This window comes from Maylandia zebra, linkage group LG7, assembly GCF_041146795.1.
Source record: "Maylandia zebra isolate NMK-2024a linkage group LG7, Mzebra_GT3a, whole genome shotgun sequence".
Lineage (NCBI taxonomy): Eukaryota > Metazoa > Chordata > Actinopteri > Cichliformes > Cichlidae > Maylandia > Maylandia zebra.
In genome coordinates this window covers 58971796-58994851 of record NC_135173.1, presented here as the reverse complement: position 1 = coordinate 58994851, position 23056 = coordinate 58971796, and the positions used below count along the sequence as shown (strand labels likewise).

At 39.5% G+C, this 23056-nt stretch overlaps 1 protein-coding gene across 2 annotated transcripts in view; it reads left to right on the top strand.

The window, feature by feature from the left end:
• LOC101469782 (ras-specific guanine nucleotide-releasing factor RalGPS1) overlaps window positions 1-23056 on the top strand; it is a 91112-nt gene that overhangs the window by 7668 nt on the left and 60388 nt on the right. For both annotated transcript variants that reach the window (XM_024803287.2, XM_076886802.1), the window contains exons 2-4: window positions 3243-3382; window positions 11431-11535; window positions 20424-20474. In XM_024803287.2, the coding sequence (XP_024659055.1) occupies window positions 3326-3382; window positions 11431-11535; window positions 20424-20474 (213 nt within the window). In that variant the 5' untranslated portion in view covers window positions 3243-3325. The remainder of the gene's footprint in view (window positions 1-3242; window positions 3383-11430; window positions 11536-20423; window positions 20475-23056) is intronic.

Here is a 23056-nt window from a genome sequence, read left to right as displayed (position 1 = left end):
GCCGCGCCACTGTCCCAGAAAGAGCTGAAGAGAGCCCCAGATGAGGGGTCACTCCGCAGCCGCGGAGCAGAAGCCAGGGGGGGTTGCAGTGACATGCCCGTGAGCTCCGCCGGCAGCCAGCTGTGCCTGAGTGACCGAGCCCCAGGCCGAGAGGCTGAGAGTACCCCACCCCTGAAGTGGCCCGAGCGAGCCCCAGGCTCCAGGCCCCGATAAGCAGCCACCAAGGAGTGAGCCGGTGTGTACCTGGGCGCCCATCCCCGGACACAAAGAACCACCAACGCACCGATGTCTGAGGGCGTCTGCCACTGGCAGGTGAAGTGGTGGGGAGAGATCGGCCTCCATACCTTAGAGGGCCTGAGATGTCCCCAGAGAGGTGGCGTCTGATACCCAACCTGACATATAGACACAGACATACAGGGATTTGATGTTTTTTTTCTAATTCCTGAATGTTTTTGTTTTCTTCTTTCTTTTTATGTGATGAGAAAGAAATTATTTTACCTCTCATCACAGCTTTCCCTGCTTCCCATAGAACAGATGCTGAAGTTCCGGGAGCATCATTATAGTCTAAATATTCTTTTTTAAAATATTTAATAAAGTCTTCATCTTTAAGCAGTGATGTATTAAATCTCCAGTTTTTACTTGGCGTAGTATTATTCTTGTGCATTAGTGTTGAAGATACAGGAGCATGATCGCTGACAGCTATAGGGTGAATCTCAGTATCTGAAATGTCACTCAGCAGTGAGCTGCTGACCAAAAAATTATCCAGATGAGAGTAGGAGTGATGGACATGTGAGAAAAAAGTATATTCCTTACTGGTGGGGTGAAGGGAGCGCCATGCATCGCAAAGACCAAAGTTGCTCATATACAGTTTGATTATATTTGTGGACTGCCAATTACGCCGAGTTCCTGCTGTATTGAGCCTACCCATTTCTCCATTTAGTCCAAGGTTGAGGTTGCCTCCAAGAACAAGTGTGCCATCTAAGTGTTCAGAGAGTGCACTGAAAAAACCGTGAAAGAATGAGGGATCATCAACATTTGGACCATATATACGTACAATACATAGCTTTTTTATCAAGTATAGATAATTTAATGATTAAGAATCTGCCCTTGTTTGTCCTCCTAAAAAAATTGCACCTAGTATTATGGAAAACTTGGGTCCACTTGCTACATTTGCCAAACCTTCTATCAGGAACCTTGATGGTACTATTGACTCAGCTCTGACTTTGGACGCTCATGTTAAATCTCTGGTCTGCTCCTGTTTTTATCACTTGAGAAACATTGTTAAGCTGAGTCCCATTGTATTGCGCTCCGAATTAGAAATTGTCATTCGTGCATTTGTTTCATCTCGTCTGGGTTATTGTAATTCTTTGTTTACTTGTTTATGTAAAGCCTCTTTGAAGCATCTGCAAGTTGTTCAGAATGCTGCTGCAAAGCTTCTGACCAAGTCTTCCAAGTACTCCCATGTCACACCCCTCCTGATTCAGCTGCACTGGCTCCCTATTAAATTCAGAATCCACTTTAAGGTTTTGACCTTGACTTTCAGGGCTCTGCATGGACAAGCACCAACATATATCAGTGAAATTTAACATCCATACATTCCCAGCAAGTCCCTGAGGTCATGTGATCAGGGTTTGCTGGTTGTCCAGCACACAAGGCTGAAAACAAAAGGCGACATAGCTTTTTTAACTGTGGCCCTCAGACTGTGGAACTCTCTCCCTTTGAACATGAGATCTGTGGACTCAGTGGTCGCTTTTTAAAAACAAAAAACAAAAAACAAAAAAAAAAAACAGCTAAAAACTCATCTTTTTAAACTTTCTTTTGGTTGATTTTGATTTTTATGTTTTGGCTTCTGTGAAGCACTTTGATTTTTATCTTGAAAGGTGCTATATAAATAACATTTTACTTTACTATTTGCCCATTACGCAAACTACGGGAGATCCAGACTTGGGTCTGTGATGTCCTTCAGGTAGCTCAGCACCATACGGGGCAGAGAATATTTCCTCTAATGTAGAAGGGAAAGAAAAGGAATATGCAAACATGGCGAAATCATTTAAAACGTGATTATCTTAACTGGACCTTCATTAATCCAGCAAAAATCTATGGCAAAAATTTCAGATGCTGGCCAAGGAGAAACAGAATGACAGAACATTGTCAGAATAATATTCTCCAAACGTAACATCCCAGTGCACTTCAGACTCATCAACACCCTTTGACAAAAACTGGCTCATCACAAGGGACAGACTCATACCGTAAGCGGTGAAATGTCTTCATGAACTAAAATGAAGTTTGGTTTTAGGACCATCATAAAGTATTGTATCAGAAATAGGGAAAGGTTCCCTTTCATACAACTTGTACGTCTAAATGTCCAAATGTTTCAGTCTAGCCTTGATTTAAACTTTGATTACCATGCAGCTACAGAGATAGATTAGCCCTCTTCACGGAGCGGTGTTACCTGAGTAGGATGCATCAGTCAGCAGAGTAGAAGAATGGGTTGTCCATTTATTGTATATGTGTGTGTGTGTGGTTCTTAGAATTCTTGCGGGGCAAATATTTTATTTTCTAAAAAGAACACAAATGACTTCTGAGCTGTTGCTATGGTGTAGAGGTAAAGAAATGTTGTTAAACGCCAAACAAATGCATAGTAATAAGCCATGGTGTGGGGGAAAACTTTTGAAAGAACACCAGATCTCAATGGGGAAGAAATTATGCTCGATATCTATACTCCTATGGATCGGGTCATGTAAGGAATGAAAGGATGCCACATTGTTTGATCGACCTACAGAGGGGTGAATTCAAAGATGCCATGAGAGTTAAAGTTCAAAAGTCAAAGTGTTTGTGGTCAGTCTGAGTATTTCATGCTCCTAATGGCAGCCAGTGTGCTTTTGTCTAATATGTAGTGGTCTGTGTCCCTCCATGGTTATGCCTTCCCAGACCATCACTTATCCACTGGCAAAGCGGTCATGCTGACACAGGGTCTTATTGGTTTTATGGTCAAGCAGAGAGTGTGTTCACTTTTCGCTCTACTCAAGGGCCTGCCCGTTTGCCTGCAGTGAACTCTATTGTCAGATTGAGGCAGTGTACAAAGTATGTGCCACCACTGGTCTGTGAGCCACTGTTGCTTGTGTCTTGTGTGGGTAGTAGAGCAGGCCAGTGGTGGACCTGGCCGACCTGATATACAGGCATTTGAATACTGTTAAGATGGAAACAAAAACTCAAAGTTGCTTTATGTCTTCTGTTTGCAGGCATGGATGACAGGTTATGTGTGCCCCCCAGCTAAAGGCCTCAGTTGCCATTACCTGTGCATCCATTCAATCCCTCTGTGAGCATGTATCGCAGGAACGGGCTGTCGGATGGTACTAGCATCAATTCAGTCACCTCAGAGGTAAGGACATGGTTCTACAGAGATTATTGTTTATTTGTTTATTTTTGTTTTGTTTTTTAATAATCCCCAAGTACTGTTAAAGAGAGCAACATTTTTTTTAAACAAATCCAAACATGCTAGTTTTATAACGGATGCTTCCATTATTTTGCTTAGCACACAGAAACAAAATTATTTAAAAATAACCCCAAAAGCTACAAGGGTCAAAATTATTAGTGTCCCATGATGCTAATAGCCAGTTGTGTATCCTTTTTGCTAGATAACAGCCTGCAGTCTCCTAAAAGAAAATCCCAGCCCATTCTTCTTTGAGGAATCTCTTAAGCTCCTCTAGATTTGATGGTCTTCTGGCATGGACCTTGGCTTCTAATTCACCCAACAGATTTTTAGTAGGATTTATGTGAGGACTTTGTCCAGGGCTAAATCAGAATTATCTTTATTTGTGCACACAAACAAGGGATTTGACTCTGTCCTCTCTGCATGCAACACAAGGCTTTGTGATACCTTCTCAAGTAACAGTTCAAACCCTTGCAAAACTTTATATATATATATATTTAATACACACACACACACACACACACTATATAAGTTTGTGTATATATAGTATACAAACTTGCAAAAGCTTGTAGCTGCCTTGTAGCTGCCCCAGGGCAGCTGTGGCTACAATGTAGCTTGCTATCGCCAGTGTGTGAATGTGTGTGTGAATGGGTGGATGACTGAATGTAGTGTAAAGCGCTTTGGGGTCCTATGGACTAGAAAAGCGCTATACAAATGCAGGCCATTTACCATTTACCAGGCCATAAATATGGAAGAAATAACTCAGATTTAACTTCATTTTTACAAGCTTTGAGCATCAAGTTAAAGCACCTCATTGCTCAGCAATGGTTTGTGTAATGGCTCAATTTCTTTTAAAAAAAAAGGTCAGTTTTTCAGAGGGCTTAATAATAATGACACTGGTAATTTTAGTTGGATTTCTGAAATATTTCTACTACAGGTGCAAATAGAAATAATTGGTGCTTTCTAAAGAAAAATAGTATGTTTAGAATTGATATGTTGAAAATCCCTGGTTTTGTGTAGAAAAACTTTCATACGGGGGTTAATACACGGGATGGGAGAAAACATGATGCCCTAAACATTATCTTATGCGTGCTGTCTCTGAAATATAAAATGTATCCAACATTGTACTTTGTAGTACAAAGCTGGTGGGTTTATTTGTTTGTTTGTGTTTAATGTGAGTATTCAGTTTATATTTTGTATGTATTTTTTATTTGATATTTATATCAAAATGTTATATTATGAAATTGTTGTTATAACAATGCCATACATTTGCTGCTGTGTATGAATAACAACAAAATAAGCCCGGGCATGTCTGAGAGTCAGAGGTCGTCAGAGGTGCACATCCCCCTGCCAATGACTTTTGAATACCTAAAAATGGATCTACTTCAGAAAACTCCAAAGAAGCAGAATATTTTGCAAAATATAACAAACAAAAAACAAAACAAAACTTTCTGCTAAATGTGGAATGTGGGAAAACCAATGACTGTAGAAAACAGTCAGAAAACAGTTTTCTACAGTCATTGGAGAAAAAAAAAATAAATGTGGAAAACAAATGTTTTTCACTACTTGAGGCTGTTAAGTACAACCAGGCTATGACGGACGAGATGTTAGCAGCTGGTGATGAACAACTTATATTTTAAATAAATTACTGAACTACTTGCCAGTTGTACTCCGTATGACAGGAAGAATAAATAGTGGATGGAAGTTACCGATATTGTTACCTGGTAGAAAAACGGGGCATTAAGCAGCTGGTTAAAAAGCTCGACCCAAGAACGTTCCAGGTTGAAAATATTTTTCAGTTTTATTATGTGACATTATTGTGCAGTTCCTGCAAAGTTGCTTGGTTATTGTTAAAGTGTTAAGCAGTTATTTGAGATTTTTATTTAAAAAGCTTTCCAGGGAAAACTGCCTGGAAAACATTTTCGTGCCTGCATTTGGCTTGGTGTGACTGGATATAACGCCGTGTCACTACTATTGCATTATAATGCATTGCACAGCATATTAAAAGGCAGTAGGTATTATTGAATCTCTAATTCAGTTCAGTTCAATTTTCTTTCTTTTTTTTCCTTTTTTAATTCAAATTCTGTTGTTTTCAATCAAATTCTGTTGTTTTCAATCAAATTCTGTTGTTTTCAATCAAATTCTGTTGTTTTCATTCAAATTCTGTTGTTTTCATTCAAATTCTGTTGTTTTCATTTTAATTCCGTTGTTTTCATTTTAATTCTGTTGTTTGTTTTAAACTTCCGTTGTTTTCATTCAAATTGCATTTTTTGTTCTCAACTTCCGTTGTTTGGCACAGCAAGAAGGTCCTGAGTTCAATTCCAACATCAGGCCGGGGTCTTTCTGTGTGGAGTTTGCATGTTCTCCCCGTGTTTGCGTGGGTTCTCTCCGGGTACTCCGGCTTCCTCCCACCGTCCAAAGACATCCAGCTTGTGGGGATAGGTTAATTGAATAATCCAAATTGCCACTAGGTGTGAATGTGAGTGTGAATGGTTGTCTGTCCCTGTGTGTTGGCCCTGCGACAGACTGGCGACCTGTCCAGGGTGTACCCCGCCTTTCGCCCTATGACAGCTGGGATAGGCTCCAGCCCCCCCCCCCCCCTCCCCCGCGACCCTGAAAAGGATAAGCGGAAGCGAATGGATGGATGGAACTTCTGTTGTTTTCATTCAAATTCTGGTCTGGGGTCCGTTCTTCGTACCTCGCTAAGTAAGTTAGCTGGATTTGATTGTTGACGATTTCGCGTGATCTTGGATCGTTCGGTTCTCCGAAGCTCATCCGGGACTTGCTGCCATAGCAACAGAGCCGTGAGCGTAAACCTGCTTGGGAGCAGGCTTACTTTATGTAAACAGGATTAGATCGCGGCCACTCAGGTATGTCCGCTTCATGTATACGAAAGCAACAGCGATATTTTACCACTGTTTTTCCATAAATAAATATTATCAATGTAACTAAAGATAATGCAGTACTTGATCCTTTCATTGATTTCATACAGATACATACAGGTCATTTCCTAAAAAAAGGGAAATGTACTATTAACATTCTATTTCATGTATTTGATTATTTCAGATGTAATTCATATTTTAGAGTTGTAATAGTAAATTACTTCGTGTAATCAAGATGAGAGACCACGGCTATAAAAGCAAAGGTGGATTTGGGAAGCCTGTCGCAGCCATGTCCTGTCCGTATACGCGAGCCACCCATTGCGGAAGGTGCGAGATTGATAAGGAGAGTTTTCAGAACTCAGCGTATATTGCGGGATAGACAGGATCCTTTAGCTCAGCGCGACAGTGTGCTCATTGAGAGATATCGATATTCCCGAGAGGGTATTATTTACTCAACCAACTTGTTGACGAGGGGGTGCAGGACCACCACCTGTCTTTTTTTTGCTCTGTCCTTTTCTTGGTTGCTGTTATAAACAAACAGATTATTTCAGGGTCTCTTTTCAAGAGACTAAAAGCAATATAAGTGATAAATATTACCATTCTGTAGAATATTCTTATATTTCACTTTTACTTGTTCCCATGTTCTAGTGGGTCCTGTTGTGGCTCTAATGTGAAAGAGGATATGATATAATGTAATATAATATAATAAATTTACCCTACCGCCTACTGGTGTTGGCCAGAGGGGCCGATGGCGCGATATGGCAGTCTGGCTTCTGTCAGTCTGCCCCAGGGCAGCTGTGGCTACAACCGTAGCTGCTTCCACCAGTGTGTGAATGTGAGAGTGACTGAATAGTGGCATTGTAAAGCGCTTTGGGTGCCTTGAAAAGCGCTATATATATCCAATCCATTATTATTATTATTATTAAATTACTTACGAGTTTAATTTGTCAGCAACTTTCTGCCAGCCCTCTCTCCTTGCTTTTGCAGCCTTTGCAGTGTTCCCTTGCGTTTTAATTAAACTCTGAAACTCCTGAAATCCCTCAATCAAGAGTTCTTGCTCTGCTGCCGAAAAATACTGAGCGCGCTCCTTCGACATTTTCGCCGACCAATCAAAGGGTTGCCGATCAATGTTTCTACTATCGATGCGTAGCCCCTGTTAAGCCACCCAGTGATCTCACATTACTTCATCCAGCTATACTAATCGTCAACAACAGGTGTGTTCGGAGAACCGGAATAGCGAGCTCAAAGTTAGCGCAATGATTTGATCTTGGATGTGTCATTTGATCTTGGATGTAGTCAGCGAGGTACGAAGAACGGACCCCTGTTCATTCTTATTCTGTTGTTTTCATTCAACTTCCGTTGTTTTCATTCAAATTCCGTTGTTTTCATTCAAATTCTGGTCTGTTCATTCTTATTCCGTTGTTTTCATTCAACTTCCGTTGTTGTCATTCTAATTCTACTCTTGTTATTCAAATTCTATTGTTTGTTTTAGAATTCTGTGGCTTTAATTCAAACTCTGTTCTATACATTCTAATTCTGTTGTTTTCATGCAAATTCTTTGGTTTTTGATCAAATTCTGTTCGTTTAATATATAGCGCCAAATCACAACAACAGTTGCCTGGAGGCGCTGTTTATTGTAAGGTAAAGACCCACAACAATACAGAGAAAACCTAAACAATCATATGACACCCCCCCCCAATGATATTATATACAAATATACTGACAGCTGGAAATCTGCAATTCTAATGTGATTACAACCTTTTGAATCAGTGAATACAAGTGCTCAATTGCTCAAACCGCTTACTTGCTTTTGCAACGCTTCTCTCCGGAAACATGTCGCAGAACTATAACTAACTAAAGGAGGGTGAAGGAGGGTTGGGGGGTGGTAGGAACAGGCATGAAGGCCAGCCAGCCAGTCAGGAAGCAGAAGACCAAGAGGTGTTCTTCCTTGCTGCCCTCTGGTAAGTTTCCTTCAAACCAGAGTCTTCCACAACAGATTCGAGAAACACTGCTTTTATGCTTTATGGCTTATTGTCTATTTTCTATTATTTGACCTATTCTTATTGATAGCTTATTGATGGCTTATGTCTCATGTGACTCAGTTACATCAAGCACTGAATTTTGTTACTACACTATACATGGTACACACTTCTACACCTTTATTTCTAGATAGATAGATTTTCCACAGCTTAAACAAATGTATGCATGTTTCCAAGTTCCTTTCTGGATCACTAGAAATCAAACTATCTATTCAGCCATCTTCAACCATCACTGGCTCTGTGGAAGTAGAAAAACACATTATTTTAGACACTTTGAGACCAACTTGTGGTCTTGTTGGTTCCATGTCATCTGCACTGTACTAACTATGGTTCTTTGTTTCTCAGATTCTCCACCCATCTTGCTCAGCCATCTACTGACCAGTGAGACATTTATCATGCTTTATGACCAAGCACCTACCTGCTTTCCCACCCCACTCCCTGTACTCTCAGCTGTTTGAACACTTTATAAATAAAACTGAATTAAGTATTTAACATACATGTGGACTTGGAGAAGGCATTCGACTGTGTCCCTCAGGGGGTCCTGTGGGGGGTACCTCGGGAGTATGGGGTGTCTGGCGTTCCCCCGGACAAGCTGGAGGAGGTGGCTGGGGAGAGGGAGGTCTGGGCTTCTCTGCTTGGGCTGCTGCCCCCGCGACCCGGCCCTGGATAAGCGGAAGAAAATGGATAGATGGATTTAACATATGTTTGTGTTGTTTATGAATACAAATAACTAAAACAAACACTAAACATATAGATATATCTGTATTATAATTTAATGTGTTACCATATTCTTTCATGGCATATTTCAAGTCCTCGGGCGCTTGGATCAGAAACACTCTGTTGGTTAATATCATGTGATTAAACTAAAAGAAGAATCACTCTTGGACACATTATTTGCTCACTTGTATTAAGGCAAATAATACAATATAATTAATAACAAATATAACAATAATGATAAACCACTGGTGATAGTCAAAGTTTTTTTTTTGTTTTTTTTTTTAAAAACAATGTCACTTCTAATGACCAGTGTCTTTTAGTTTAGTTTTTAAAGCCTTTATCTGTTGAGTTTGGTGATGTATCATACAAATGTTGTTGTAAATGTTTAATAGTGTAAAGATGTACCCATAGACTGACCAATACTGTGTAATATTGCTGATAAGGCCAACAGGAGGAACCAAATAATCTCGTAACTGAGAACTGTAAAGATACCTTAATTCCCAGACAATTTCTGTATTCATGTCACTTTTTTCTAATTTCTCATTTAGAGAAATTTAAAGAATTTTGTGCCTCTTTTGTCTTCTGTATCGTGAGACCCAAAAATTATGTCAAATTGGCATTGTAAAGGTTTTCTCACTTCCTAATATGCATCTAGATACACAAGTATAATACTTTACTGAATTTCCTGGAGGAATCCACCCGAGGGATTAATAAAGTCCTATCTAATCTAGTTTAAGTATGTTTTTGTTTGTTTTTATTTAATTATGTGATCTAACTTTCTCCCTTTGTGTGGCAAAAAACAATGTATATGTGTATATCATTATCGTCAAGGACCAGCCAAGATCCAGTCAAGAATCAACCACAATGTCTCTAATTCAGTAACTGCCGGGGCCTGGAGGTTAGAGTTGTATGGTGTGAGGAGCTGAAGGAGGTGCACAGGCAGAAGGCTGTACAAGCAGACTGTTGGGAAGAAAACACCATAAATTAACTTCTGCTTAACTTGCAAAGCTTTGGGCATCGGGTCCTTCTGTTACAGTGTATCTGCCCCACGTTCAGCCTGGTTCTGCTGGAAATTTCTTACTGTTTCAAGGGAGATTTTTCTTCCCACCACTACCAAATGCTTGCTCATAGGAGGTTGTTTCTCCCAATATTTGTAGGATCTTTATCTTGTCAGTATAAATAAAATTTAATTAGATGGAAATAGCTTTGTGGTGTCTTGTTGGGTTGTGTTTGAAACAATTCCGTAGTTGCCGTAGTAGTGTTCAATATAGTCCTCTAGTCGTTTTCTCCAGTATACGAAGTATGCATTTTGATACCTGTCAGCTGGATTCTTTATAGTAGAGTAAAAATCCAGTGTTTAAAGTGTGCCTCATTGTGCGGTACATTATGAGTGATGCATGCTGTTGAGAATTCATGACAACTACTGCAATAAAAAATTTAAATCTACACACACGCCAATTTCAAGTGGCACCTCTAAAAAATATTTAGTTAAGAAATTTGTGGCATTTTCAGTACTTATTTTACTCACTGGTTGAGAATGACCAAACGCAATAAGCCTAAGCTTAAGTGCCAAACTCCACCTTAATTTTTCATTGATATTTTAATACCCCCTGTGAATCTAGACTGTTATTCTTGTCACAATGTGGGTTTGTGTTTCTGGGCTCATTAACAAATTATTTTCTACATTTGAAGAAAGTTCTAAACTCAGAGGACATGGCCAGATTCAAAATTTCAATGCTGCTCTTGGGTGGCTCAATAATTATATAAATCACAGAGAAAAGTTTATTATTTTATTTGTTTAAGCATCAGAAGTACTTTCTTCGACAGAGCATCAAGTTTTACTCATCATATGATTTGTGTTGATAATACATTTGTAAATACTTCTTTAAAAAATATTAAAATTAATAATATTGATATGCAAAAATGTACTGCACATGTACTGTATCAGAATCAGAATACTTTATTGATCCCTATACCTGTATATATTTATAGTGGATAATTGAGGATAATTTGGGGGGCATTTCCACTGCAATCTGTGTCTACTGAAGAATGTAAAGAGAACTATTGGTATTGTTGTAAAGGAGTATTTAATCTGATGGTAATTTTGGTATCAATTATTATGTATTAATTTTTGACATTCCTAACCAAAGTCACTACTTTTTTCATTGTTACTGTGAAACAGTGAAGAAACAACTTACCACACAAGTATGGCTGGCAGCAAATCACAATTGCCTAATCTGGCACAGTAAAACGTAAAATATTTTAGTTACAAATCAGAGGATTGTCTTGCATGAATTGTGACACTATTGTATCTTGAGTTATTCTGTGATAAATTGATGGTGAAATTTGTTTCTGTCAGGCCAGCAGCAGCTCTGACTCTCTGCAAGGACCTTATGTGAACTACGCCAAGAGCTACGATGCGGTCGTCTTTGATGTGCTTAAGGTGACGCCTGAGGAGTTTGCTGTAAGTATGTTGATTAAATTAGTTTATGAGGTTAATGAATAACTTCTATAAGAGAATATCATAGAATAGATATTATGGAATAGATGATAGTAAATGGCATATAAATTTAATTTAAGTACATTTTCTTTAAAAACCTTGCCATTTAACATTATTTTCAGATTTTTAGGTGGCAGCCTAAGCTAAATTGATTATACCAAACATAATGATAATTTTGGATGATGCTTGGTTAAACATGAGTAATTAGCTCAACAATAAAATTAGCTTAGCTTAACAATAAAAATAATTTACTGTTACTTGGAATTCAAGTTGGACTTCAGATTTTTTTTTTCTTTTACTACAGCAGAGCTTCTACAACTTTGAGTGTAATTTAATTGAAAAAAATTATATATAATAGAAAGAGTCATCTCTTTTGGTCATCTTGTCTTGACCTGGTCAAAAGTGGGTGGATCTGAAGGAAAGGAATACAGAATGAACAGTAAAGACTAACCCTTTTATCCTGGTTAATTAATTTTCATAATTGCTGGAAGCAAAAGTCGTTGAAATTAAAATCCAAGCCCTAAATCAAACATGATTGTGATATATTTTATTTTCCAAACTTCTTTGGTACACTGGATTTTTAAAGCATCCTGCTATGGACTAAGTGATATGCTGGAAACAAAGTAGAATAGCTGTGCCATGTTAACATAAATAAATTTAAAATAGGACAAAACATGCTTTTCCGTTAACGTTTTCATTATTAATTAAGGGTTTCAAAAATAATACAAATAAATAAATGAATAAAAACATCATGTAGGTACTGTACAATTACAGGTAAAAAGCTATCCAAACCTATCTGGCACTGTGTTGAAAAAAGTAATTCCCTCCCTAATCTCCTTGTGGCACCCTTTGGAGCAACAACTGCAGTCAGGTATTTACAATAACTGGTAAGGAGTCTTACACATTGCTGTGAAGGAATTTTAGCTCACTCATCTTAGCAGAATTGTTATACTTTAGCCACTTTAGAAGGTTTTCAAGCATTATCAGCCCGTTTATGGTCATGCCTAAGCATCTCAACTGGATTAAACTCAGGACTTTGGCTAGGTCACTCATAAACCTCTATTTTATTTTTTTAAATTAAGTAATTCATTTTTTTGGGGCCATTCAGAGGTAGATTTAGTGATATGCTCCGAATCATTTTCTGGATGAAAATGATGCTTCAGGGTATAAACTGATAGCTGGACATTGTCTTTCAGGATGTTCTGGTAGAGAGCAGAATTCATGGTTTCATCAGTTGGTATGATGATCTTTTCATGACATGCTCTTAGTTTCATGCCAAATGTAATGGGTCACAAACCTTCCAGAAAGTTAAGCTTTTGTCTTGTTAGTCTAGAGAATATTTTCCCAAAAGTCTTGGGTTTTGTCAAGATGTTTTTTAGAAAATGTGAGACAAACTTTTGTGTTTGTGGTCACTTGTGGTTTTTCACTTTGGATGACATGGATGACATCTTTGCTTGGTCTCTTTGTTACTGTTTGATTCATGAAGACTGACCTTAACTGAGGCATTTGAAGCCTGCGGTTCTTTAAATGTTATTCTAGGTGCTTTGGTAACCTCTTGAATCACTAATGTGGTCTTAGAATAATTTTAGTAGGCCAACAACTGTTCCAAGATTTTTCCATTTGTGAATAAGGAATACCTCCTGTACACCCACCACCCACCTGCTGGGCGGCGGTCAAGGTTGGAAGCCCTGGGAGACTGATCCCCCCAGCTATTGAGGCTGGTAATTGGGACATGGAACGTCGCCTCTCTGGTGGGTAAGGAGCCTTAGCTAGTGCCTGAGGTCAATACCAGCTTGATATAATCAGGCTTGCCTCAATGCATGGTGAGGGCTCTGGAAGTCTTCAGGAGACTGGATGGACTCTGTTCCAGCCTGGACTTCCCCTTCGTAAGAGGTGGCAAGCTGGGGTGGGTATCCTTGTATCCCGTCGCCTTGATGCCGCTACTTTTGGTGTTTTTCTCCAGTGGGCCGAGAAGGCTGTTTCCCTGTATCTTCAGGCCAAGGAATGAGTCCTGACTGTCATTTGTGCTTATGTGCAGAATGATGGTTCAGAGTATTCAGCCTTCTTGGCGTTGCTGGGTGGGGTTATTGACTGTATTCCATTTGGGAGGAATGGACTTCCTGATTTGAACCTCAGTGGTTTTCTCTTATTGGACTTTGTCAATAATGAACACAATATTTGAACATAAAGATGTCAATAAGTGTACGTGGCACTAGATCTCTGGACACTTAGATGAAGGAGCTGCTGAACCGTCAGCTGATCACCACATGTGGTGAGTTGGATCAGGTGGCAAGGGAGGATGCTGGACAGACATGGCACACCAAAACATATAGCGAAGGTGCATTGGGAACACCTGGCAGAAGCCCCTGACCACAAGATGTTCAACTCTCACCTCTGGCAGAACTTTAATAGTGTTCTGAGGGAGGCTGAGGACATTGAGTCTGAATGGCAAAGTCACTCAGGTAGTTAACAGGGTTTTAATAGTTTTGCAATTTTCATTAGTTTTTTTATTTTTATTTAGTTTTGACTTCAGATTTTCAATTTTATATCAGTTTTAATTAGTTTTTACCAATTGTTTGCTAGTTTAGTTTAGTTTTTATTTTTTTGAAAATCCTTAGTTTCAGTTTAGTTTTGATTAGTTTCAGTTATAGTTTTAGTTGTGTTTGCAATAATTAAGTGTAACAAAATCCCAGTTTCATCATATCAGTCATTCTCTTCTGCTTATCTTTGGGTATGTTGCTATTCCAGCTACCATACCCTGCACCCTGGACAGGTCGCCTGTCTGTCGCAGGGCTAACACGCAGAGACAGACAACTCACATTCCCACCTATGGGTTCTTTAAATAAATAAATAAAGGCAGATGAACAACCATTGATACCAGGCAACTATAAAATGTACAGTGGGGCAAAAAGTATTTAGTCAGCCACCGATTGTGCAAGTTCCCCCACCTAAAATGATGACAGATGTCAGTAATTTGCACCAGAGGTACACTTCAACTGTGAGAGACAGAATGTGAAAAAAAAATCCATGAATCCACATGGTAGGATTTGTAAAGAATTTATTCGTAAATCAGGGTGGAAAATAAGTATTTGGTCAATAACAAAAATACAACTCAATACTTTGTAACATAACCTTTGTTGGCAATAACAGAGGTCAAATGTTTACTATAGGTCTTTACCAGGTTTGCACACACAGTAGCTGGTATTTTGGCCCATTCCTCCATGCAGATCTTCTCGAGAGCAGTGATGTTTTAGGGCTGTCGCCGAGCAACACGGACTTTCAACTCCCGCCACAGATTTTCTATGGGGTTGAGGTCTGGAGACTGGCTAGGCCACTCCAGGACTTTCAAATGCTTCTTACGGAGCCACTCCTTTGTTGCCCGGGCGGTGTGTTTTGGATCATTGTCATGTTGGAAGACCCAGCCTCGTTTCATCTTCAAAGTTCTCACTGATGGAAGGAGGTTTTGGCTCAAAATCTCACGATACATGGCCCCATTCATTCTGTCCTTAACACGGATCAGTCGTCCTGTCCCCTTGGCAGAAAAACAGCCCCATAGCATGATGTTTCCACCCCCATGCTTCACAGTAGGTATGGTGTTCTTGGGATGCAACTCAGTATTCTTCTTCCTCCAAACACGACGAGTTGAGTTTATACCAAAAAGTTCTACTTTGGTTTCATCTGACCACATGACATTCTCCCAATCCTCTGCTGTATCATCCATGTGCTCTCTGGCAAACTTCAGACGGGCCTGGACATGCACTGGCTTCAGCAGCGGAACACGTCTGGCACTGCGGGATTTGATTCCCTGCCGTTGTAGTGTGTTACTGATGGTGACCTTTGTTACTTTGGTCCCAGCTCTCTGCAGGTCATTCACCAGGTCCCCCCGTGTGGTTCTGGGATCTTTGCTCACCGTTCTCATGATCATTTTGACCCCACGGGATGAGATCTTGCGTGGAGCCCCAGATCGAGGGAGATTATCAGTGGTCTTGTATGTCTTCCATTTTCTGATGATTGCTCCCACAGTTGATTTTTTCACACCAAGCTGCTTGCCTATTGTAGATTCACTCTTCCCAGTCTGGTGCAGGTCTACAATACTTTTCCTGGTGTCCTTCGAAAGCTCTTTGGTCTTGGCCATGGCGGAGTTTGGAGTCTGACTGTTTGAGGCTGTGGACAGGTGTCTTTTATACAGATGATGAGTTCAAACAGGTGCCATTCATACAGGTAACGAGTGGGGGACAGAAAAGCTTCTTACAGAAGACGTTACAGGTCTGTGAGAGCCAGAGATTTTCCTTGTTTGAGGTGACCAAATACTTATTTTCCACCCTGATTTACGAATAAATTCTTTACAAATCCTACCATGTGGATTCATGGATTTTTTTTTTCACATTCTGTCTCTCACAGTTGAAGTGTACCTCTGGTGCAAATTACTGACCTCTGTCATCATTTTAAGTGGGGGAACTTGCACAATCTGTGGCTGACTAAATACTTTTTTGCCCCACTGTATATCTTGGCCCCAATGAGACTATTGACTCTTGCAGCACCGGGTGTTCATAATTTTGGTTCAAGTGAATTGATAAACTTTTTGAAGGCAATTGACTCACACGGTTATGTAGATATCCCAGTCCTGTTGTCTCGGGATGCATCACGCTGCCTTGCCTAGGGTTAGCGTCTGTTTCTGGGGATGAGGGTTGAGTGTGCTCCCTTACATTCTCAAGGTAAGCTAGGTTAGCCTTCTTGTGTGAGCTTTTCAAGTGCACTTTAAGGTTTGTGGGATTTTTTTTCCCTTTAGAAATGTCCCTCATAATTTGTCTCTTTCCACTACAAGACACTTGCTTTATCCAAAACACAGTCATATTCAAAGTAATCCCAAATTGGACTCTGGCGCTTTCTCCCGACTTTTCCTGACATGATTCTGCGCGTGGACGGAGCAGCAACACAGACGACTCTACTAACGTACTGGCCACCTGCTGGCATAATTAGACAGCAAGAAAAAAAATCTGGAAACTAAACTTCATTTTCACCCTTGACTATTGTATGACACGCACACATCAATGAAAACTAAACACATTTTTGCTATAAATTCAGTTAATTTTAGTTAGTTTTCCTTTTTTTGTTTTTATTTTTATTTCCGTTAATGAAAATGTTTTTTCACTTCTAGTTTTCGTTATTTCGTTAGTTTTCGTTAACGATAATAACCTTGGTAGTTAAACAACACCTTGGTGGCCGTGGTGAATGAAATTCACCCTAAATTCCTGAATTCTCTGGATGTTATAGGGCTGTATTGCTGGACACACCTCTGCAGCGCTTGTGGCAATCTGGGCCATTGTCTCAGGATTGGCAGACTAAGGTGGTGGTTCCAATCTTTAAGAATGGTGTGTTCCTACATGTGTTTTATAGACTTGTAAAAGGAATTCGACCATATCCCTCAGGGTATCCCGTGGGGGGTGGTGCTGGAGTATACGGTGTTTGGCCGATTGTTATGAGCCATTCGGTCCCTGTACAGCTGCAGTGAGAGCTTTGTCCACATTGCTGGCAATAAGTCTAACTCATTTCTAGTGGGTATTGAACTCCACCAGAGTTGCCCTTTTTCATCAATTCTGTTTATAATTTTTATAAACAGAATATCTAGGTGTGTAGCATCTGCCTTGGTGACCTCAGAATCTCATCTCTGTTTTTGCAGATGATGTAGTCCTATTCGTTTCATCAGGTCGTGGTCTCTATCTTACACTGGAGCAGTTCTCAGCAGAGTGTGAAGTGGCTGGTGTGAGAATTAGAAACTCAAAGTCTGAGGCCATGGTCTTCAGCCAGAAAAGGGTGGAGTGGAGTGCCCACTCTGGGTCAGAGACATTGCTGTTCCAAGTAGAGGAGTTTAAGTAGCTTGGAGTCTTGTTCATGTGTGAGGGGAGAGATGGACTGGGGCTGAGGCTGCAGTTATGCACATGCTACACCAGTCCTAGTCCGCCACGGAGAAGAGAGACAGGAGCGTAAAAGCGAAGTTGTCGTGTTATTGGTCAACCTATGTTCACACTCTCACCAGTGGTCACAGGCTTTGGTAGTAACCTAACGAACAGGGCTGTGGATAGAAACGGTAAGCTTTCTCCTCACCCTATTTCTCCTTTAGAGATGAGGGGTTCAGCCATCAGAGAGAGGATCAAAGTAGAGATACTACTCCTCCACATCGAAAAGTGCCACTTGAGCTGGTTTGGGCATTTGACTAGGATACTGCTTCCACTCTGCAGCTTTGCTTGCCTTATCTCAGCATTCTATTAAATAAAAGAAGCAAGACTAGACAGTTATTACTAGCAGCACCAATCAGCCCCAACTAGCACTGCCCTGAACCCACTGCATCACCCCTCATCTGCAGCTGAAATACCTGTGTTAAAAAAAATACTCCAGTTAAAGTTGAAGCATTGATTTAACCTCTTTCCTCAAGTAAAAGTGAACAAGTACAGTCTCTGTAATCTACTCAAAGTAAGAAAGTTAAAAGTATAATCTGTTTTTATGCACAGACAACTGGACATTCTGCTTTATTAATATACTTATATATATAAGTATGATATTAGTACATGAGAATTCAAATGTTTTTTGAATCTAAATTCTAATTCTAATGAATGTACTCAGTTTGAATCTGTTATTCAAAGCAGAATAAAAAAAAAAGAATAAAAACAAAAAAAATGTCTTCTGTTGCCTCCACTACGAAATAGAAACAGTGAACGGTTACAGTGAGATTTAGCAGGTGGGGCAAGACTAAGATCTTTTGTAGTGGCACAGCTTGGAGAAAATACGAACAGCTTACAATAATTTATATTGTGAGCTCCAATAGGTTTTCTTAGTAGAGAAGCTGTTATCAGCTGACCTGTTGCTGTTTGTGAATTTTCACAACTGAATTCAACAAGATCTAAGAAGCTGTGTGACAGCTATCTCTGCTGAGTTCCATTTCCTACACCAACAGCATACAACAACATACATAACAACATAATGAGTGAATTCAGTGAAAGAATCTAAGCGTCATCAGTTTAAATGTAAATTAATCTCTGCTACCTAACACTGACCATCACAGCCACTGTGTATCAGTCCAACACAGTTTTTCAATGTGAATTCACTACATTAAAGCTAAGCTAATCCTGCAAAAAAGTACCCAGAATTTTAATGCAACATTACATGTAATCTTTCAATCTGCAGTTTATGTGTTAAGTGTCACTGAGGAGTCCTTACCTTTAAATGTACCCTCTCTTCTTCCCCTTCTCTCCTGTCTTTTCTTATGTTTCTCCATCTCTCACTGAAGTTAACTCATTTTTTTTTCTCTCTCTGGACCTTTAGCAGCTGGACCTTTAGTTAGCAAAACACTGTGTGACAAACTGCGCACGAACAGTCCATGTTTTTGCTGATATTTGTTGAGCTGATAGAGATGTTGTAGAAACTGTCATGTAGAAATGTTACTCTCTTTATGCCTATTCTTCTTCTGTAGCACTAGCTATACAGTTAGGTCCATAAATATTTGGACAGAGACAACTTTTTTCCTCATTTTGGTTCTCTAAATTACCACAATGAATTTTAAATGAAACATCTTCGACTCCAGTTAAACTGCCGACCTTCGGCTTTAATTCAGTGGGTTGAACAAAAAGACTGCATAAAAATGTGATGACCTAGAGCATTTTCTAACACAATTCCTTCATTTCAGGTGCTCAAAAATAATTGGACAAATTAGATAACTGAAAATAAAATGTTCATTTCTAATACTTGGTTGAAAACCCATTTGTTGCCAGTGACAGCATGAAGTATTGAACTCATGGACATCACCAGATGGTGGGTTTCCTCCTTTTTAAAGCTCCGCCTGTTTGTAGACCTTTTTGTCCAAAGTTTAGTCTTCAAAATGCATGCTCAGTTGTGTTAAGATCAGGTGACTAACTTGACCATTTAAGAATATTCCACTTCTTTGCTTTAATAAACTCCTGGGTTGCTTTGGCTGTATGTTTTGCGTCAGTATCCATCTGTATCAGGAAATGCCACCCAATCAATTTGACTGCATTTTGCTGCAGACAGTATTTCCCTGAAAAACTAAGAATTAGTTCGGCTGCTTCTGTTTTGTGTCACATCATCAATAAATGGTAGTGTCCCAGTGCCACTGGCAGCCACGCACGTCCAAACCGTCACACTACCTCTGATGTGGTATGCTTTGGATCATGAGCTGCAGTCTTCTCTTTATGGTAGACTTGTATATTGATTCGTCTACCTCCTTGGCTGTTTTGAAGGGGTCTCTCTTCATTATGGAAATGATTCTCCGATCATCCACCGCTGCTGTCTTCCGTGGACGTCCAGGACGTCTTTTTGCATTGCTGAGTTCAACAGTGCTTTCCTTCTTTCTCAGGATGTACTGAGAACTGTAGATTTTTCCACTCCTAATGATGTGGCAGTTTCTCTGATGTTTTTTTTTTCTTTTCTGTTTTCGCTGCTTAAGGATGGCTTGTTTTACCTGCAGGGAGAACTCCTTTGACAGCGCGTTGTCCATTCACAGCACAATCTTCCAAATCTATCAACTGCAAGCACCACACCTCAAAACAATTACAGGGCTTTTATCTGCTTAATTGGCAATGACATAATAAAGGAATTGCCCATACCTGCCCATAAAATAGCCTTTAATGTTCAATTATTTGCAATTACTTTTGGTCTCTTTAAAAAGAGGGTGGCACATGTTAAGGAGGTGAAACTCCTAAACCCTTTATCCAGTTGAATGTGGATACCCTCAAATGAAAGCCAAGAGTCTAAACATTATGTCCATGTCCATTATATAATTTTAATCGGACTTGGTGTGTGTGTGTATATGTCTATGTAACTTTTTTTTTTTCTTTCAGAGTCAAATCACCCTGATGGATGCACCAGTGTTTAAAGCCATACAACCAGAGGTAAGAAATGCTTGTGATGTTAAAGTGGTGGGTAGTCTTCTAAAATCATTTCACAGTTTCATTCTCAATGCCAACTGTGGAGTGTCATAAGCCTAATAGTTGATTATTACTGAATTCTTCAAGCAGTTTCTGATTAATTTCTATGAGCTTAGATGTATAACAGTCCCATGGAATATGAACACTGTTCTTAGGCAATATGATTATGATTGCTAAATGGTATCACCTATACAGTGGCAATAACAGTGCACTCAGTGGTGTGACTCTTGGCCAGACAAACCTTTACTGCGCTTCATTGAAAGCCATCTTTCTCTACCATTAAAAAAAAAAGGTGAAAAACCAAAATGCAGGATTCCCCTCAGAGAGCTACTCCTCCTCATTCACTGATTACAAGTATTTCTGCTCAAGATGGTCTTCACAGCTGCTCCAGTCAGCTGAACCTGGATTGTCCTCCATGTTTGGAAATGCTGCTTAGCCTGCATTAGTCAGTAAACTTCCTTTCACTGTTCCTGGCTGAAAAATCTCGAAGCATCAGTGTCTTCAGATGCTATGTGCCAGGAGGATTACCGGGGAGAGAAATGGAAAGAAATTGAGATTTGGAATTGGGTCGGGATGAAATCCCCTAATTACGTAATTGTACACAAATCTGTTCTTCTAAAATGGCATCCCAAGTAGTTTTATCTCTAAATGTCAGTCAGAAAGTTATGACTTTGTAGCCATGGGTTTCACATCTGTCAGTGGTAGGTGTACAATAAAGCCCATCCAACATGTGTTCAGGCTTCCCCCAAATGTCACTTGAATCAGGTTCAAACAATTCATTCCTTTTTTAACCAAACAAAAGCACATATGTACTTCTGTTGTTTTTGTTGTGTTTTATTTACCTCAATTTAATAATTTATAACATTTGCATTATCTTGGCTTTTTAATATTGTGTTGACGGATTGAAATGCAAAAGGATTACCATGAGTGTGTGGAGCAAAGCATATGCTTTTTGTTGTAGATATTATGCATTTGTAAGATATTTGTTGATAGATTTTGACATGGCAGTAAGTTATTAAGGACTGAATATATATAAGTTTGTCATTGCTGCATAATGTATTGCTCCCTTTGGAAAAATACATTCTTGAAGGCTCTTTGCATAATTAATCACCAGTCTCTGGTATTGACTAGTTGAACTGTAGTCCTCCAGGTTCAGATCTGTTGTTTCAAATCTGGGCTTTAATTAGGCTATTATATAACCCTCAAATTCTTCTTTTTGATATATTCCTTGGAGAAATTTTCTAGTGCTAGGTTAGGATCTATTTCTCTTCCAACTTCAAGTTTCAGACAGATGACGACATTATCTTGCACCACTGCTTTTGAAGTGTTACAGAATTCAAATGGAAATTAGAAACCACAAACTGCCCAATCTGTAACACAGCAAAAGCAGAACACTTCCTCCACCATGTATCTGCTTCTTCATTGAAATCTGTCTTTGGTTTGTGCCAGTTATCTCTACTATATTGGTCAGACAATTCCATCTTTGACAGAAAGTCTGGTCAGTCTTTATGCTTTCTGGTAAACTGTAGTTTTGGATGGATGTAATTTTTGGACAACAAAGGCTTCTCTTGGGTCACCTTCTTTTTCCATAACGCATTTGGGTCTTGAGCTGAATATGGTGGGGTTCTTAACAAAGTAGTTGTCATTCGTTGTTCATTTTTCAATTATTCAGTTGCATGTGGCTGAGGTAGTACAGTGGGTAGTCTACCAATCAAATGTTAGTTTAGTCCTGAGCTCCTCAAGTTCACATGCTAAAGTTTGCTTGGAGAAACATTCTCTGACCCCAAATTGCCCCTAGTGCATCCATCATAGTGAGTGTATGTGTGACAGAAAGTGTTAAGTCAAAGTAAAAGCTCCCTTGGAATGCTGGAATGTTAAAATCACTGGGCTCCATTGCTGACTGTTTGTATATGGGCTGCACAACTATTGAGGCACAGTGCAAGCGGAGCAGTACACAGCCTGAAAAACAAGCCTGGGGTTAATGAAATCCAAGACTTAGAGAACTCTCCACACATGCCTCTGCCATGAGAGAAGCGAAGCAAAAATTTCAGGTTGCAACTGTTGATTCATCTGTGTTTTAAATACTTTGAGCAAAGCATTTAGGACTTTCCAGCAGTTAATCTCTACATCTGTCCACATATCCAGATCTAATTAAACATGAATCTGAATACTTGGTGAGTGGCACGTTGAGAGTGGGAGCCCGTTGCAGCAGCTTCCTTAGTTGCAAAGCATAACAAACTGCCCTGTACAATGTATCTCATTGTACAACTGTATAGTGACAATAAAGACATTCTATTCTATTCTATTCTATTCTATTCTATGGCTGTATAAAAGATGGATGATTTGTCTCCTCCTATTGTACAAAAATGAAGAGAATGATGAGAATAAGAATATATATATCAAAAAACAATCACATGGAAATATTGTAACTTTCACTTTGTCTTTTAACCTTTTCAATAAAATTGCTACATTTTTCACTGATAGTGTATACTATAACTTATCCTTTGTACTTTCAGTGAGTTAATTTTAGACTTACTAGAAATCTA